General features: G+C 38.1%; 1 protein-coding gene across 1 annotated transcript; it reads left to right on the top strand.

Moving 5' to 3' along the window:
- Positions 1-1637: 1637 nt before the first annotated feature.
- On the top strand, positions 1638-17517 carry c1ql4b (complement component 1, q subcomponent-like 4b). The gene is made up of 3 exons (XM_077727219.1): positions 1638-1974; positions 2347-3494; positions 15659-17517. Exons 2-3 carry the CDS (start codon positions 2955-2957, stop codon positions 15836-15838), a joined length of 720 nt encoding a protein of 239 aa, XP_077583345.1. The 5' UTR covers positions 1638-1974; positions 2347-2954; the 3' UTR covers positions 15839-17517.
- Positions 17518-18809: the final 1292 nt, after the last annotated feature.

Raw genomic sequence — 18809 nt, 5'->3', positions numbered from 1 at the left:
CCATAGCAATATTTCTAATGGATCGGAGTCAATGGTGGATGGACTGGGTTCTGTGTCTCACGGGTCAGTTGAGTGTAAAAAGATTATAAAAACAATATGTTATTGGACTAGCTACACTTATTTTATTCATGTAGCTCATGAATTGTGAAGTCAGACAGAACAGAGACAGGGGAAGGTGTCGGTGCAATGGTGGTGGGTGTCAACAGCGATTTATCTTTCATCCCTAACGAGGTCTGAAAGCGACACAAACATACCCATCTTCTGTTCACATGTTTGTGTATTGTGTCCCTATCTCAAAGCACATGGCATGGTCTGTGCACCCTGCCAAAGCAGCCTCCCCCGCCACACGTCTAGACAGCTCACAAAGCCGCCACGTATGCTTTTGAGGCATCGTATATAGCCGATATTACTGTGAATGCTGAAAGACATCCATTCACATGGCTCCTATCCGGTAATGATTCTCTTCTCTCAATTTGTTAGTGAACTGATTGTATGAATGCAGAGAATTCTAGCTTTCGCTTGTGATATTGATTTAATTATAGTGTGCGTGATCAAAGTTCTGTCATATTGTTAATAGCACTTCACTGTACAATTTTTGCGAGAGATTTGTGTGATATATTGCCTTCAAATTAAAACATTGGATTGGTTTTTGCTAAATTTTCTGAACTGCTTTGTCCTGGGGGGTGCTGGAGACTATCTTCGCTCACTTCGGGCCGCCCTGCTTCTAATATGTGCAGTCAAAATATGATGGCCCTAGGGATAAAACGAAAGGGCTCGGTACTTGACTCATAGGTTAGGGTATACAAATACTAGCCACAGGCAAAACACACTATGCCACCTATCATTTCTCAACATCCATCCACCGTTCTCTATAATGCTTAAGGCTAAGGTTAGAGGACCTAACGTGTCTGTATTAGGAATGCGGAGGAAGTTAGTGTAGCCACAATAAATAATAAAAAAAACTCACAGGAAGGCCAAAATGAAAGATTTGAACCCAAGTCCTCAGGACTATAAATAAGTAGCAGTACTCCCAATTGACTTGTACTTTGGTCAAATTGAGTCCAACCTTGCATATTATTATTATGACTATAGCTGTATTATGGGTACCCTGGTGGATGAGTGGTTAGCTCGTCGGCTTCACAATTCTGGGGTCCTAGGTCCAAATCCGGGTTGGTCCAGCTGTGTGGAGTTTGCATGTTCTTCCTAAGCGTGTTCAAACAGCCTATTGTGTATGTTTTGGGGATATGGGGGGTGGGTTTTCACTGGGTATTGCATTTTAGAGGTCCGTCTCCTCCTACCCGAAGTCAGCTGGGATAGTCTCCAGCACCCCCTCACTACCCTTAATCTGAAGTTATTAAAATAAACAAATGTGTTTGGATTTGGACACACCAACGGCACTGAAACATGAGGCTTCACACAGCCAGTCTTCCCAGACTAAACAAATTGGACGTTCGTGGTCGTCAATGGCAGACAATGACTCAACCTTATCATTCGTCAAGACGATCTGTGATTAAACTTTCCGGATCCAGTCATTTGATTTGAGAAAAGGTCACATGTATGCGCGGGCGTGTAGGCGCGTGCGTCTGAGTGATGGAGGAGAAGGAAGGAAAGAAAGAGGAAAAAGAAGGAAGGTGCGAGGAAAGGAATGGGTGGGAGTCAGAGTCGCTCGGACGAAGACGACAGAGGAAGGAGATAAAATACAACAAGTGAGGGAACTGTTGCTCGGACGAGAGCTCGCGGTGCTGTTCCTGGTGCTGAAGTCTCCTTAACTTAACTTAGCGGACTAAAAAGCAGTCGCTCGGACCACCTGCTTTTCCAAAAGTGACGCACGTGATCACTTCTCCGTATTTTTTTTTTGTCTTCCCACATGCTTCATATTAAGTGCGTCTGCCGTAACTTCAGTCGGAGAAGTCGTTGTTTCAGGTGTTTTCGTTTCTTCCTGCGATGTGAGAAAACTGAACTGAAAACTGAACGGTGAGTTCATCTTTGTTATTTTATTATTATCATTATGAATGTCGTAATGTGGCACACGATTCAAATGGGATTAACTTTAGTCAACATTCTGCCATTTATAGTTTGGAGATTTTCTGTCTGAGTTTGTTGAATGTTACTGAATAAAGTGAAAAATGACTGAAATATGAATATTGCTTCTACAACAATAATGATTTAAACATATTTTGTTAAGCTTTGTATTTGGGGGAAAAATCAATACCTGTGCATGTTTTTAAGGCAAATGTGTGATCCACAATTACAAAAAATACAAAGAAATAATATTACTATTTGAGTTAATTGTGATTATTATTTTTATGGCTTCTTATTAACAATCTGAAATGTTCTTCCCTGCAGATTGTAAAGATGGTCTGCGCTGTGATGTTCAAAACGGCTTTGAAACAAACACTTTCACAAGTGCTGCCTCGCTACTCAATATCTGGCTGTTTATGAGCCGTGCGAGATTCTTTCGAGCAACGCTGACAGTCCGTCAAGCTAAAAAAGAAACAAAGCAAAAACTTAGGTGGACTAAACCAGCGCATTTTTGTCAGTTTCCAGCGGACAGCCGAGTCAACGCCATTTCACCAATGCGGTGGGTGAGATGAACCCCAGTGGGAATACTGTTGACCCCACCTGACAGCTCTCTACTTCAACATACCAGAGCATTGTGGCCTGAAACAAAACGGCAACAATTAAGGACTTCTTATCTCATCGGAAATCGACTGCGCTTATAATCTCTTCTAAAGTGGAAAAAGAAAAGTCAACATAAATGTACTGACAGGGGCAAGTATCCGCCCCAATAATACCAGTCCCACATTTCCAAAATTCCTTCAGTGACGTTCCATCAAGAATTCAGCCTGGCCGGCACAACCATTCCGGTCAAGGGGGAGGAGGACTTCCTCACGCTGGCCGCCTCCCGCCTGAGCCGCAAGAAACGTGTAATTGGGGCCGGAATCGGCGTGGCTATGGTCCTGGTTTTACTGGTGGCCATCCCCCTACTGGTTCACACCACTAAAGGGGGCGCTTCTGGAGGCGGGGGCACGCACTATGAGATGCTGGGGAGTTGCAAGATGGTGTGCGATACGTTCACCCCCCCTCAAGGAGAGCTGACGGGCTCCTCCCCACAGCCCCCGGACTTGGCCAACCGTAGAGGCAAACAGGGTTTTAGAGGAAACCCGGGGCTTCCGGGTCCCCCCGGGCCTAAAGGTCCGCCCGGAGAACCCGGTAAACCCGGTCCACCTGGGCCACCGGGGCCTGGGCCGGGTGGCTACGGCCCTTCCTTGTACACTCCTAAAATCGCCTTCTACGCCGGCCTGCGGAAACAACACGAAGGGAGTGAGGTACTGAAGTTTGACGACGTGGTGACCAATGTGGGGAACTACTACGAGCCCAGTACGGGCAAATTCACCTGTCCTCTGCCCGGCATTTATTACTTTACCTACCACGTCCTGATGAGAGGAGGGGATGGGACGAGCATGTGGGCTGACCTCAAGAAGAATGGGCAGGTGAGTGAATGTGATGTCATTGATCATGTCAATGATTGTCCTATTCTCCTGATCATACGTCATGTTTAGACTATCAAACTGCAATTTATAAATGGTAAAAATTAACATTCAACATTATTCAAGGGGGGTTTTAAACAAATAAAAGAAACCCTTATTTGCGGGTAAAATGTGTTTTCCATTATCTTTCTAAAGGTGATGTGGAAGTTATCCCAACCGACATCCAGCAAAAAGCTGTTGACACTCTTGACCTTAAACCCCTTGTCACCGTTTCATTCAAAGCCCTTGTGTCAGAGGCCCACTCAAGGCCTGGCACCACATTCAGGCCAATGCATCATTTCATTTGCGCCACTAAAGCAAGTCATAAGTAGCTTGTCCACTTCATGTCGTCTTAATTTGGGTTGAAATGTTTAACAAATCACAAGTCACATATTATACACTTTTAAAAGATTTTTTTTTCAACCAAATTCTTGGTATATGAACTAAAATAAAATGCATTTGTTTGTCACTTATTTTAATGACTTGAAATTTAACATTCAATTTGTCATTTAATATAAACAAAAGAGACCATTTGAGAAAAACAGACTTTAGACATGATCCATGATAACAATGAGTTGGACACGCTTGAGCTCTGAAATATGTTTTCTTTGTGTTTATTCTTCAAGTCAATTTCCCGTCCAAATACACCAGTAGCCGGAATTTACATCAATATATATGCCATTAAAAATATCCAAAACACAGAAAACGTATACCTCAACATTACGTCCATGTTTTTTGTTTGAGATATCAAATAAGCACAATTATTTTGAAATAATGATAAATCTACCTGATTCACATATTTGACTTTTGTGATGATGCCGTTAATCATGCTTGAATATAAAATATGTAGTGTGTACTGTATGCATGCATCCGCAACATACATATATGTATGTATTATTTTAAGAAGTCATAAAAGTAAATTATAAAAAACTTGTGCATTTAAGGATTGTTATAAGCTTGTATATTTTATACCCCTCACTTTGAAAACATAAGAGCAATTGAAATTTTAATCATAAGTGACAAATTACATAAGCCCGAGTCTTACAATTCTGAATATGACTTTAAATATGTCATTTACATTATTCATAGTATTTTACCATAATCCTCTTCTCTCATATTATCCCTAACTACCAATTTTGAGACTTTTTACTTTGGAAAAAGTGTCCATAATTAAAGAGAAATTGAAAGTCATTGAATGAACATATCCTAAAATATCCTGTAGCCGGTCCAGCATTCTCATATGTTTTGATATGATCTTTTTTGCGAAATTTTTCCTCACTGGATACATAAAAAGTCCAAATAATTATACAGATTCCAAACAAGGAGAGTAGAGCTGTGATTGACAGGCCAGCGATCAAGGGGATATCAATTCTCCATGTCTTAGTGGAACAAAGCCAGCATGCAACAGTTGGCAACTGGCCTCCGCGGAACTGCGACTTTGGCGCTAATAAATAAACAAGTAGCCCACAAATGTCTCTCGCAAAACCCTTGAATGCCTCCATCTGGAAATCGCTGACAAGCTTGGCACACTAAACCCTCACAGTCTCGAGGAGCCGTGATTCTGACAGACGTTGAAAAATAAAAGAGTGACATCTTGGGGATTACCAGTCGGAAAAAAAACCCAAACAAGTCTGCTTTGCATTGTAACAGGCCAAGTCAAACTATCCCTGTTTGATGACTTAGTACATCATTTACTTTGTGCATCAACTTACAGCAGCTGTCAGGCTGACGGGTTCTTGTTCACCGCTCCACTGATTTACATACTTGAACAAGAAAAAGAGGCACAAGAAATTAGTGTCTCCACTGTTTCACTGTTTGCATACATTGTGTGAAGTAGACCATTTTACAATTCAAAACAGCTGCTCATTAAAGCAGTGTTGGATTCTATTGGGGTTTCGATCTGTTTTTTTTCTTCTTCTGGGTTTCATGATGCTAAATCTTTTAAAGGAATACTTTTTCTCAATTCGTAAAACCCAAAGCCTTTTACTTGGCTCTCTGGATGCCAGTGATGACGATAGGCGACCGATCTTTTTGAACTGAGAGTGTCGGGAGTGAATGATCATGTTTCAGTGCCGTCGCTGGCGATAGATGTCCAATCCATTGGAAGTGGGTGGGGCTGGCAGTGAGTGATCACTGCTGTCAAAAGCAGAAATTGGATTAAAATAAGAAAGGATGAATGACAGAATGGCGACGTAACTACTAATATCGAAATGTTTGCTTTAAAAGCCTGGTTCTGCAATCTTTGGTCTAGCTTACCAGGAATGTTCTCTCTCCCAAATTTTAATTTATTGTTTCAATCAAAAACTAAAGAGATTTAGGATTGCATTTTTTGTATTGGGTTTTTGGTTGCTAACTTCTTTTAATAGTTCAACTTAAATTCCAGGTATACAATATTATCTACCACAGTGGTAAATAAAATCAATGTAGGGTTTATGTTTTAAAGAGCAAAAAAAAGTCCCATAGTCCCAAAAGAACCCATAGTGGCCCTTGAGAACTGGTTCGAAGACCCCTAATTAAAGCAATACCTTGGTATGGATATTCTAAATAAACGATTTTCTTATCAGCAAGCTCTGCATAAGTCTGGCATTGATCCTGATCATTGGATTCAGGTGTTGGGGAGGGAGATTTGGTAAACTCGCTGGAAACGATTTGAGGACCCAAGAATTGCCAAACTAAACTTCTGGCTTCAAACTAAGCCTTTACAAATCCAACTAAAAACAAGACTTTAAGCCAAATAATTAAACTGAAGCAAACAAAGTCGTCTGAAACGTAAAACTCAACACTTCCAATGCTTACAGTTCTCACTAACCAGACTTTACTCTTGATACCAAACGTTGTTGCTTAAGCCACCTGTCTCTTTGCTCGTGAAACAAGTTCCTCTCTCTAACTCCCTTCTGTTTTCTCATGTGCTCCCAGGTTTTGCGTTTACGATCTTTGATACAAAAACGTCACAAGCTTGTCATGTCCAGTGCTTTACTACCTTCTGTCTGCACACAATGCCTGGAATCTTCAGTTTTATTGACAGCGGACTAACTTCATTGACATTTGAGTATCGTCATAAATGATGTCCATGTTATATTAGTACATGTAGGTAATAAGGTATTGGAAGCACCTCCCATAAAGCCAGAAGAAATGTTTCAATCTTATTATATTCTTCATACATCAGTTATGACGAACCAAAAATAGCTAAAATAATAACAAAATGTCTTAAAAGGCTCGCAGGATAATACTTTACCAATTATAAATCAAACCATTGACCTTTTTAATAAGACACTGGTTTAATGTAATGTTAGCTATCTGCAAATGGGCAGGTTTAACTTATTAACAATGCAAATCGTGGTGTCGCATGTCTTGCATTTGGCTTTTCTGCATTCTCCATTGGACTGCAATTATTAAAAAGAAAAATGGATTACTCTAGGCACTGTAGAACTCGCCATATCCACGACGGTCCAAGAAAATAAGGCATCCTCAAGGAGCTTCAGCAAGCCACAATAACAGGCTGAACCGAATCGTTATAATGACACTTTTGTATAATCAATCACACGGTGTTGTCACCAAGTGGTATTCTTTACCATGTAATATTAACATATCAATTCTATTCTGAGTTATATTGAGCCATGTGATCTCATTGGCTGCCATTGATGACAAAAGTAATCATTCCATCCGGTCAGACCCTTCCAGTTTACATAGATTGGACAACTGACCTCTTTAAAGACAAACAATTGGCTAATACTTGCATCTTGTCACAATTAATATTTTGGTAGAACGTTGAAGCTCTACTGGATCCAGTGCAGGCCTGAAACCAGGATTTATGAGAGCAATAAAGTCTGTAAGGAAAAAAAAAGTTATTCATTTTTCATGGATTTGACAAGCTGTCCATAAAGCACAGAGTAAAGAGGGAGGGCAGTTCAATTCCACATTAAATTAGGAGACTTGAAATTGGCATTCCTGTCGTCTTGGACTGTTAAATCTTTCATAGCCTTTAGATGAGATCTTCTCCACTCAACCTGTGCCCCTCCTTACAATACCCTTTTACAGCCCCCTCTGCCTATTGACTCTTTCCCCATTAATTATCTTTTCCATCAACTAAATTATTTAACCCAATTCAGCGCTGATCTTTTCGTCCAATTTTAGAGTCTATTTCTGAGAACCTGTCAGGTCAAAAGGCAAACCCTTAAAAACTTGTTCAACTTAATAGAAGCGATCTTCGCCGGGTATTGTATACTGTACTAATAATAAAATAGTACTCCAAAATGGGCATCTTTATCTATTAAATTACATACATCCAATTACTATATTATGTCAAAAAAGTAAAAATACATTACAAATACTAAAACAACTACTTTCTTTACTTTTTACTTTTAACATTTATCTTAATTTTCATAGTATAGATTGCAACTGATTAGAAGTATCACTAAATTTCACAAAATTTAGGTAAAAAGTCCATATACATTATACATTTAAAATTAAAATAAAAACTTGACCTATCCTTACACTGTCTTCTGTAATGATATCAATTATCGGACAGAGATTACCTCATAAATGGCATTACATATATATTTTTGTCACTGATTTGGACACAAGTTTCTTTGTTGGTTTGTTTGAGCAAATCACAGTAATAGTATCTGTCACCGTATAAGGAATGTAAACATGTGCATGTATTAACAGTATCAGACTGGTGATGATCAGCGAGTAAGACAGCAGTGAGAGAAATAGGGGTGCAAAGACAGGCAGCCGTCAGACCCGTGTGCCAAATGGGAGATGGATGGATTTCCACATGAGACTAGACAGTGTAGGAGAATAAGGGCACACGAATATCCTCCAAAGGATGGAGTTGAGATATAAATGAAAAAATAACTAAGTGATTGCTACATCCAAGTTGACTTTTGAAATCTCAAGTGGAAGAAATTCTCCTCACCTCTTGTCTCCCATAATTCAAGATTCAGAAAGGTGTGGAGGAAGACGACCTTTTCAATTGATATATAATTCACCATCCAGTTGTACTTTGCCCTTTACACTGATGAGCACAGTGCGATAATAAGAATATTTATGGCTGGTCCAAAATGGGTGCACAAAATGCCCGCAAGCGTACGTCCCCCATGCCATGTTTCGATGACATCGACGATCAAAACGTGGCTGCGGTTAGCCAAAAAAAATGCATCTTTGCTGTTGACATTGAGTGACCTCATTATGTGGCTATGGCAACAGGTTGGATCAAACATGTACAGCACAAGGAGAGTGCTGGATAAACCTCCTTTAATAAGGCAGCGGCCTTATTAAAGTCGACAAAACGCTCTGACGCGCTTTCCAGGGAGACTCCGGCTTAACAATGCAAGGTGTAAAAGTTGGAGGGAAAGAAAAAGATTGGGGGATAATATATGTGCCTTGTCTGCTGCAGGTGCTTTTAAAAAAAGACTCATTATTTCTTGTGAGATCATATATGTAAAGGCTTGCCTTCAAAAGTGCACAAAGGGTGAAACAACATTTTAATGGTCTTTTTGTAGTTGGATACAAAGTATAGTTTATAGAACTGTAAATTAACACAAATTTAATTCTTATGGCTCTTATGTTATCAAGCTTTCAATTATTATGAATTCATTTTTGACTAATAATAATAATAATCCTGACATTCCTATATCAACAAAGCCTAGGCAAAAACACTAAAAGAAACCAGACAGGAATGGAATAATGAAACTAATATTTAGAAAATTGTTGTTGAAATGAAGATACAGATTTGCAATTAGAAAAATTCTTTCATTTATTCATTTTCTGAAGTGCTTTATCCTCACTTTTAAAATATGTTACATTCATTTTTTTATATGCAGAGAACAATACAATTGTTTTTAGACCTAAAATTTCAAATTAGTTGTAAATTGCCATTATTTTTATTAGTGGTCTACACAAAAATACTTTTATTGTTTTATCATCAAACAACTGAATGAAATACTTTTTTTTTAAAAAAAGCTCAGGATAATAAATTGAATGCAATTAAATTCCTTCATTTTTAAAAAAGGTTAAAACCTCATCAAGTTACTCAAAATGAAAATTTCTCCATAAAGCAATTACGACGCTCTAAAAATATCCTGGCAACAAAAAAAATTAATCTCAAATAACATCAGTAATTATTCCAATTTATATTCTGACTTTTTCTATTACATGCCAATAATTCTTTTCTTTTACACTGAAAGGTCTCCAGTTCCAACCAATTAGAGACTTTCTAATCAACACCAAAGGTTTTGAGTGTCAGTAAAAAATTGTATTTATATGCCAATTAGTGGGAGTGGGAACGGCTCCTTGTCAACCTGCATAATGGAATCAGGAACCTCTGGCTGGTACATGTAGGTAGAGGCAAGGAGAACATGACACCTTTAACCAGAAAAGAAGAGGGGGAGAAGAAAAAAAAAAAACGTTCAATTGCCCTTCTCTTCTAGTTCATACCCAACATTCCCTGTGGTGAGTTTAAGAGAGCGCCGTCTCAATGGCCTCGCTCTGCTCTGAAAGGTCCGTACATCACAGTGAACGAATCCTGTCACTTTTATTACTGTAGCATTAAAAAGCAGTGTGAAACAAAACAATAGCAGAAAATGTCCTTTTTTGGTGGTTTTAACCTGTAACCATGTAAAAAATATGCACGGTTTAATTATTTTTTTTAAATTATTTGTCAATAATACAGAATTTGATCCTTAGCCACACTTGTGAACCTACCCAGCCAATAATGTGTTTCATTTTTTGTATTATTTATTTTCAATGAGCTGCCATTGTCCAATAATGAGTCTTTTATTCCCATTATTTTGGTTCATTTACCAAATCAAGTATCTCCACCCAAGATTTTGCAGTTCAGCATATGGAAAACTTGGAAAATTAGACAATAGAAAGAAATTTCAGTCAATATTTCTTACATGGAAATTATTTTCTACTAGTTTGCAAGCCAGCCTGCTTGTAAATTGGGAAAGTGGATGGAGAGTAATCGTCTTCATTGTCCCACGGGGTCTTCCCTCCCAGGCGGTGGGGGATCAAGTGAAGCAACCTGGGGCTCACTGACAGAAATCTACTTGCTTGTCACTATTATGCAGCACTGCTGCTGACAATAATCCTGATTTGCCTTTCCTGACTTGTTTTTGCTTTCCGTCCAAGCATTTTGTGCACACTTAAAGGAAACAAACACTTTCACTGTGATTGTAAGTGGCAGGTGAGAGTTAGATTCATTTGTGCTGAGAAGAGAAACACAATTCTCTTGACAGAAATTATGTAGATGTGGAAGGGGGAAAAAAAAGTCCAATTCATTAAACATATGAAAACAACAATGGCAATTTAAGTCTTTCGAGGTGAGCGTTTTTCACACTCAAATAAAATGTTTCAAATATATAAACTGTGAACCTTAAACTAAAGAAGTATGTAAAGTACTATAGTATTACTTATTTACTTGAGATCTTTCACTTTTCAATTAAGGCATAGAGTAAAATAAACTCAAGTAACTTCTATCAACATATGCAGAATCAGAATTGTAAAATCTATTGTAGTAACTCCTTTAATTTTACATTAGAATAAACATGGATGGCTGAAAATTGGTGATTTATGGATAGTGTAAGAGCTTAAAAATAATTCTAATCTAATTTCTCTACTTAGGAAAGGGCCAGATGAATTAATCAGAAAAGTAGGGGGAAAAACACACTAAATGTCAGCATCTCCACTGACCGAGTCGAGGGCAACAAACTCCGTGTCTCCCAGAAAGTCAACCATAAAAAGCCGTAAATAACAAGGTGTCCTTTTAGGCCAGCTAATATAATGAGACGATGTTCATTTTTTAAAAGGCCATTTCAATGAGATGCCATTAATATCATGGCTTGGCTTGGCTACTAGACACGCACCGTTCAAGTCAGCATATGATGATAGTCATTTTTACACCATTAAAAATCAAAGCATGCATAAAATGTAATCTATTCTTTTGAAAGGGCATTTCCAAAGGCTATGTTTTTGAAAGAACTGCATTGAACGCCATCCTTAAAATTTCACCACAAGAGGATGACTATCTGATAATTAAGCACAATCGTCAAAATCACAAAAAGGCACCAACAGTAAACTGAAAGAGCATTCAGGGAGGCAATGAATTTAGTTTTAGTTTAGTTTTCTTACAATCATTTGTTATACTTTTATGTAATATCCAGACAAAGACGACGGTTGAGAAAAGAAAACTTACTGTATTTTGCGTACTATAAGGCACATATTCAATGGAGTAGTAGTAGTAGTGGTAGTAGTTGTTGTTGTTGTAGTAGTAGTAGTAGTAGTGGTTGTGGTAGTAATCGTTGTAGTAGTCGTTGCGGTAGTAGTAGTAGTAGTAGTAGTGGTTGTGGTAGTAATCGTTGTAGTAATCGTTGTAGTAGTCGTTGCGGTAGTAGTAGTAGTACTAATCGTGGTAGTAGTAGTAGTTTGAGAAAATTGAAGACTTTTGATTGCGCCTTATCGTGCGCAAAATACTGTAACTGGAATTTGACTGGGATTCAAAACGCAGCTGAAGCAAAAGTTAATTTGAAATAGTTTTGTATATATTTGTAGCACGCTACAGCACCCATCCGCCTGCAACTCAGCCAAGAGTATCAGGGGAAAGCTACCGCTCTACCATGGAGACAGATGTTGGATGTACAAGATGTCAAAATCTCTTTCCTTTTTTAGTTCTACAAAAAACCATTAGGCCTCCTTGGGGGAATTGTTCTGTCCCTTCTCCCTAAGAAAATATAACAATATAAAAAAAAAAAGACCCACGCCATATGTTCCCTAGCACTCTTCATTTCTAAAAAATAAATAAATAAAATGGGTGAGAGCATTTCCTGTCGAGGTATGGGAAATGTCTTTTTTGTACCTCCTGCTAGTATTTCAGGGGTCTATTTGACCATTGCAGCCTATCCCACATTTATTGTGATTGTATAGCGTTACTGAGGGGTTGGAGCTATTAGGCGCCGAGCTGCCATGGCTGTCCAACTACCAATTATCCAAGCCTGCAAGTGTGTATAGACTACCCTGATGCATCTGCACATTGTAAGGAGTAGGTTGTGTGTGTGTGTGTGGGTGGTGGTAGTGGGGCGAGAGGGGGTGCTGTGGTCCCCAGGAGACCTGCCACAGCAGCACGCCGTTAATCAATCCGATTTAGACTGGACAGGGACATGCTTAGTCTCTGTTCCCCCCTCCCAAAACCTCCACTGCGAGGAGCGAAAATGTGTGCGTGAGCGGCATCCCACTGAAGCGTAACGACACAAAAAGATGGATAGATGAGCCCGGAATGAAGAGGGAGTGACGGTGGTGCAAATGGGTGAGCTGAGGTGTGGAAGATCACACAACAATTAGTGAGCTGGTGTGCGTTGAATGAAAACAAAGAAGGTGTATTGATTTGTTTCTGTCTAACCAAGCAGAATCAAATTACTTACATTTTTTTTTTTAAATAGAGCAATTGGCTCAACGGCAGAATCGATTGGGTAATGACTTAAAATGACAAAATGAGAAGAGGAAGCTAATTAGATTTTCTTTGTAATCACATGAAAGTCTGAAAAGCTTAATGACTGCTGGACATGAGACAAAGTTTTTTTTGGATGTATTTTCCCAAATTAGGCAAGTCGGGTATTTTTAAATTTGGGGGAACACCATGTTAACAAGAATTAATGAGTGGTATAACTTCAATAAGTATGTTTTTGTTTGTGATGAGATCATTTGAGAAGAAATATTTCTGAAAACAAACCTACAGTGATGATTAAAAACAAATGTAAACAATCATTTTACTTCTAGCTACTTTTACTTTATTTCAGGCTGTCATTCCGTACCGTTTCCAGACGATCCTTTGATAATCGCCTCCGGAGGTCATGCCCTCCGTTCCGGGTGGCGTCGACTCTTGTTTTATTTGACCCTTTACGTCATTTGCTGAGGCAAGTAAATTTATGTACTGAGACCAAACAAAGCTCAACAGTCTGCCCTAGCTTTTTTCCTATTCAACCTTGTTAGTAATACTTAGCCAGAAATATGCACACTCTTCATTAATTCAGCAAGAATTTGATTAACTAGTCACCCTTAAATATGTGATTCCTTTGCCTTGTTAATTACACTAGCTTCTGGTGTTAAAAAGTTCTCCCACTGATCTGAAAAAAACACAAGAGTTGTAGTTTTTCAGTCTTTCTTTCTACAATTGCCATTGTCATCCAACGTCAGCTAAAAAATCATCTTAAATTGGATAGGTGGCTAAAGAACATAAATATGGATAGACAAATGTTTGTTTTATGTGACCATCCCAACAAATATTTTACTGGAATATGAAAAGACCAATTATCTTAATTATTTCACTCCTTTTTGTCTATAATTAGACTGATACAGGTTGCCTGTCTCCAATGGTCCCAAAATTTACCTTCTAAATAAATATAGGCAGAATTAATTTTCCTTTCAAAAACCTTAAGGTCAAAAGTCATTTCATTTATCTCTAGTCATAATTTTCAAGAGGAAAGCCATAAAGCACAAGACAGGAATGAATTAGTATTAATCGTAGGTTGTTGGTTTTTTTTTTAATGGCATCATTAATATGTATGCACTTTTATTTTCCTTCACAATTGTGTGCTTATGAGGCTGGCTACTCTCCCAATGATGAGGCAATTCATTATCCACAGATTTGCTTACTGAGTAAAACGGAACAACGGCACCACCTTTCAACATGATGAATGCGGTTGTCCTATCTATTATCGCAATGACAATTCTCCCCACCTTGAAATGTGTTCAAATAAATCCTTGGCAGGAAATGTCTGTGATTCTTAGGAAGGAACAAACATGACAAGACATTGAGCAGTTGCCTCTACGTTCACACAGGGCCTTGATGAAAGCTTTCCTGGCGAGGAGAAGCATCATTATCTGATACCTCATTAGCTCTCATTTGTTGGCACTTGTGCAAACGTGATATGATCATCAGCTTCCTCGCTGGTAATTAATATGCTTGTGAGTTAAGGTGAGGAATGTAACGTCACACTGGAAGGGTTTAGTTAGATTCTTTGCCCCTTTAGAGTAGTGATTCAGTGGTCTGACTTTTGGACATGGCGTGAGGGGGGTCTCATTTCCCGGCTCAGTGTTAGTATGATGGTGAGTGTGAATCGTTCCCCCGTCTTCTATTTTGTGGCCTTTCACTGACTGGCAATCAGTCCGAGCTGTAGTAACACTCCCTGACTCCTGAACAGGATATGTCAGAAGGAAAATGACTGGAGAGAATTCTGGAGCACATTCCAAAAGAGGAGTTTGAAAGTTGAAAAGCTTGAAAACTTTAAAAGTGTGACATGATTTCCCTAAATATTCCATACATAAGAGGATCTTATTAAGAGAAAAAGTGTCATTGTGTGATACCTGCAATACTGCATACCGTTATCTTCAATTTAGAATATGAGTAAGTAATATTTTTGGATATTTTACACATAATTAATGATGTAAATAGTGGTGGTATTGAGATTTTTTTGACTAAACCAACCAACAAAGCATTTTTGAGAAATGTGTCATTTTGGCTTTTAGGGTTGTCATTAAACTTTTAAGATTTGCTGTAAATGATGCTTCTTTGGACATCACAAAATCAAATACACAAAAAAGACAGAAAAAGCACATAATAATGCTTTGAATATTGGAATATCATCAAAGTCCAATTGTAAAACTGATTTTGAAAATTCCAAATACTATAATCTTTCCTGAAAAATTATATTGGCACATTTTTAATCATAGTACTACAGATATACATGATGATTTGGCCTTTGTGTGTGCAAGGTACAGATGTATACTCTTCTGTGACCTGATTCCACCTAGTTCTATTGATTTTTGTTTTGTTTTGATTTCCCCAAGAGAGCAATACTAGAGCTGAGATGACACTGCACCAAAATTCTTATATGGATTTCAAATTGCATTGTAACCTTGATATAGATGGAACAGACTGCTATTTGTTTTCGATAACTTGAAAAATTGGAAAACACTCAAGCAAAAAACACTTTACAGTTTGCAGTTAAGTTGCTTCTTTCTGTTTATTGTCGCACAACACAAGCAGGATGAATTTTCTCCTGTGTTATGCCTTGCAACGTTGTTACTAACCACTCTCCTCTATCCCCCCCATCTCCCTTCCAATTCCGTAGGTGAGGGCCAGTGCCATTGCCCAAGATGCAGACCAGAATTACGATTACGCCTCAAATAGTGTCATCCTACACCTGGACGTAGGCGATGAAGTATGCGTGCAGTTGGATGGCGGCAAAGTTCACGGGGGAAACACCAATAAATACAGCACCTTCTCGGGGTTCCTCATCTACCCTGACTGACAGACACACTATCCTCATTAGTCGCCGTCTTCTATCTAACAGGCCCTGATTTCATCATGCCATTCGTCTTGCAAAACTAGAAGAAAACTTTTATTTAAAGATTGTAAAATTCTATTTGCATCCGTTTTACCTCAAACCGATACCTGGTTAGTTGTTATTCTGTATTATGAGAATTATCTCATTTTAAGATTTTTTTTTTTATTAGCAGGTTATGGCCTCCATGTGCCAATACATTTTCAATTAGAAATCATATTGAAAGAAATTAAAGATTATTGGTGATAATGCATTTTTTTTGCAAAAAAAGGGGTGAATGTGCTGTATGTTTAAAATTAATTTCATTTCCATTCTGCATTTAAGTTTTTGTTTGACCTATTCAGTTGAATGTCATATTATTCAGAGCCTGTTGACAAAAAGAAGTCATAAATAATTCGATATTAAATGTTTTGGTTTTGGGGATGACGGTGATTTTCAAAATATGCTCACATAACATTAATATCAAGGCAAAATCTTGTGTTTTGGCATAAAATATAAAAATCGAAATATGATACAACATGTCTGTTAATTGTTTTTGCCACAGTCAATATACGTACAAGAATAAAATGGTAAAATGGATCCAAGTTGCAGTTGTAGAGGGACTGAAAAAAACCTCTACTTTTTATCAGTTGTTGTGGTGAATTTGTATCTTAAATGTCTAAAAAGTTTGCGTGCCTTCACAATTTTAGCAAGATGGCAAACTTTTAAAGGATGACATGACTTTAGATCTCAAATGAGGTCCATGTTATGTATTAAAGATTCATATAAGATCCACTCCAAACAGAAGAATAAAGAAAAATCTAAATAGTGTTTATTGTAGTTGTTCTACTGCAGCATATGTCACTTTGCTTAATGCTAAACTCAGCATGGTGTAGCAGCATTTGCCTTTTCATCAAGATCAAGCGATGTGAAAACCTGACTACCTAATTCACTCATTTTATTGGTGAATGTACTGCAGTGAAGGTGTTTTTATTTTATTTTTTTAATGCAAATGACGAATGTTGACATCCTGCGAGCATACAAAAGGGTTGCCGTGCCTTCCATGCTCTGTTTCGCTTTCATTTTCCATGCATGAGACTGTTTCATTTCTCAAGCTGTGCAGACAGAAAAGCTGATCCTTCGGAATCTGACAGGGATTTTCCAAGATGCAGTCCATGAAAATGAAGTTTCAGACACAGTACAAAACTCTTGAATGTATATGAATATAATTTGAATCTGTAAACACACAAAAGAAAAGAATGATTCAGGGTGTATGGATGTGGTGGCAGGACAAGAAAAGCATGTCATAAAAACTTTGCATTACGAAATACAGTATGCCAATGTAACTAAATAATTATATGTAGCTATTAAAGTTTTAAAAAAAGGATCATTGAAACATATGCATTATAGCACATCATGCACTTAGTGCCAGAGACTTTTCGGGCCCTGCGAGTGACGTTTGAAAGCGTGACTTTGGATGTGGAGCTATTTTGATGAATGTCACCATTGAGGTGATGATATTCCTCTATAATGCCATTCGGCATACAATTGTGTCTTTTGCCGCTGTCACATATGTGTGCGCCCATCGCTCTTCTCTGTACTTTGTAAGCTTGGTTGTATGTGTGGCATTATCAACACTTAAACAACATGAAACATAATTAAAAAAATTGAAAGTGTTATTTTTCCTCTTTGTGCATTATAAAGTGACGTTTGTCCTTTCCTTGTGCAATGCCACTAACATACTAGTACAAACACCACAATATTTGAATAAACTTTGTCCATATAATTGAAAACAACTCACATAGAAATGATCTTTAACCAAAATTAAAATTGGATGCAGTACACCCGACTTGGAGAGGAGGTTTAAATGTAATGCACATTAGATTTTTTTAGTTGTTGGACATTGGGATGGGGAGTGTGGGGGGTTGTCAGCCCCCACATACCCTCTCCTCTGCCTTACCCCTCCCGTGAGTCTCAATGCTGAGATTCCAGCGTTAAGCTAATTGGACAGGGAGTGAGGGTTGAGGAGGGAAGCATTCAGCCCTATTAGCAATTCCTCTGTGGCAAGCTCATCCGAGAGGATCACAGACTCACAAATAGATGGATTAAAATAATCAATAGGAACCCCCACTCCCTCTCTTGCTCTCTCTCTCTCTCTCTTTTTCTCAAACACAGTCTGACAAATCCCAGTTTCACTCTACTTTTAAATGTTGTCTTAAGACTTTTGTAAATGAGCTGTGGCCATACTGAAATACACACAAAGGCATCTGCACACGCACACCGTCATGATCCTTGATTAATGAGAACATGCAAAAAGGTCAGTGGGATGGAAAAAGTCTCATTTATCTGTATGCGGCTTACATTTCCTTGATGTCCATATTTAATGTTAACAATACTTCTAATTATGTGTCTAGTAGCAACACAAAAGAAGAAGCTAAAAGTATTTAACTAGTCGTTAGATGCCTTTTGACAGAAAATAGAAAAAAACACGATACATTTGTGATGGTAAGATATGTATTTTGGACTGACACAACATTTCCCAACTTACAATAAACATATTTTTCAGTTAAAATGTTCCTTTCATAACAGTTCTGCAGAGGTTTTATCAATTGCTTGACAGGCCCAATCAAATGTTCCCGAGGGCATGTACATGGCATGACCTGATTTACAGCAATGGCATTATATCTATCATTGATCATTATGTTCCTTTAGGATATGTAAAAATCCCGTCATAAATTGTCCGCATTGAAAAGTACCCCTAGAAAAGTCTCAGTATTGATTTTTTGGAAGGATGAGGTTTCTCTCAAAGAAATCTGTTGCACCTAAGTCGTCCATATATATACACATATTAGAAAATGTGTACATATTGTATGCTGGTGTCTTTTGAAAAACAAAATGTAATTTTTCATTGCAATTGACAGCAAGAGACGTTGATTTCATTGAGACTGCAGATTGCTGC

This window comes from Stigmatopora nigra, chromosome 10 (assembly GCF_051989575.1).
Source record: "Stigmatopora nigra isolate UIUO_SnigA chromosome 10, RoL_Snig_1.1, whole genome shotgun sequence".
Classification (NCBI taxonomy): Eukaryota; Metazoa; Chordata; class Actinopteri; order Syngnathiformes; family Syngnathidae; genus Stigmatopora; species Stigmatopora nigra.
This window is presented reverse-complemented; position numbering and strand designations above follow the sequence as displayed.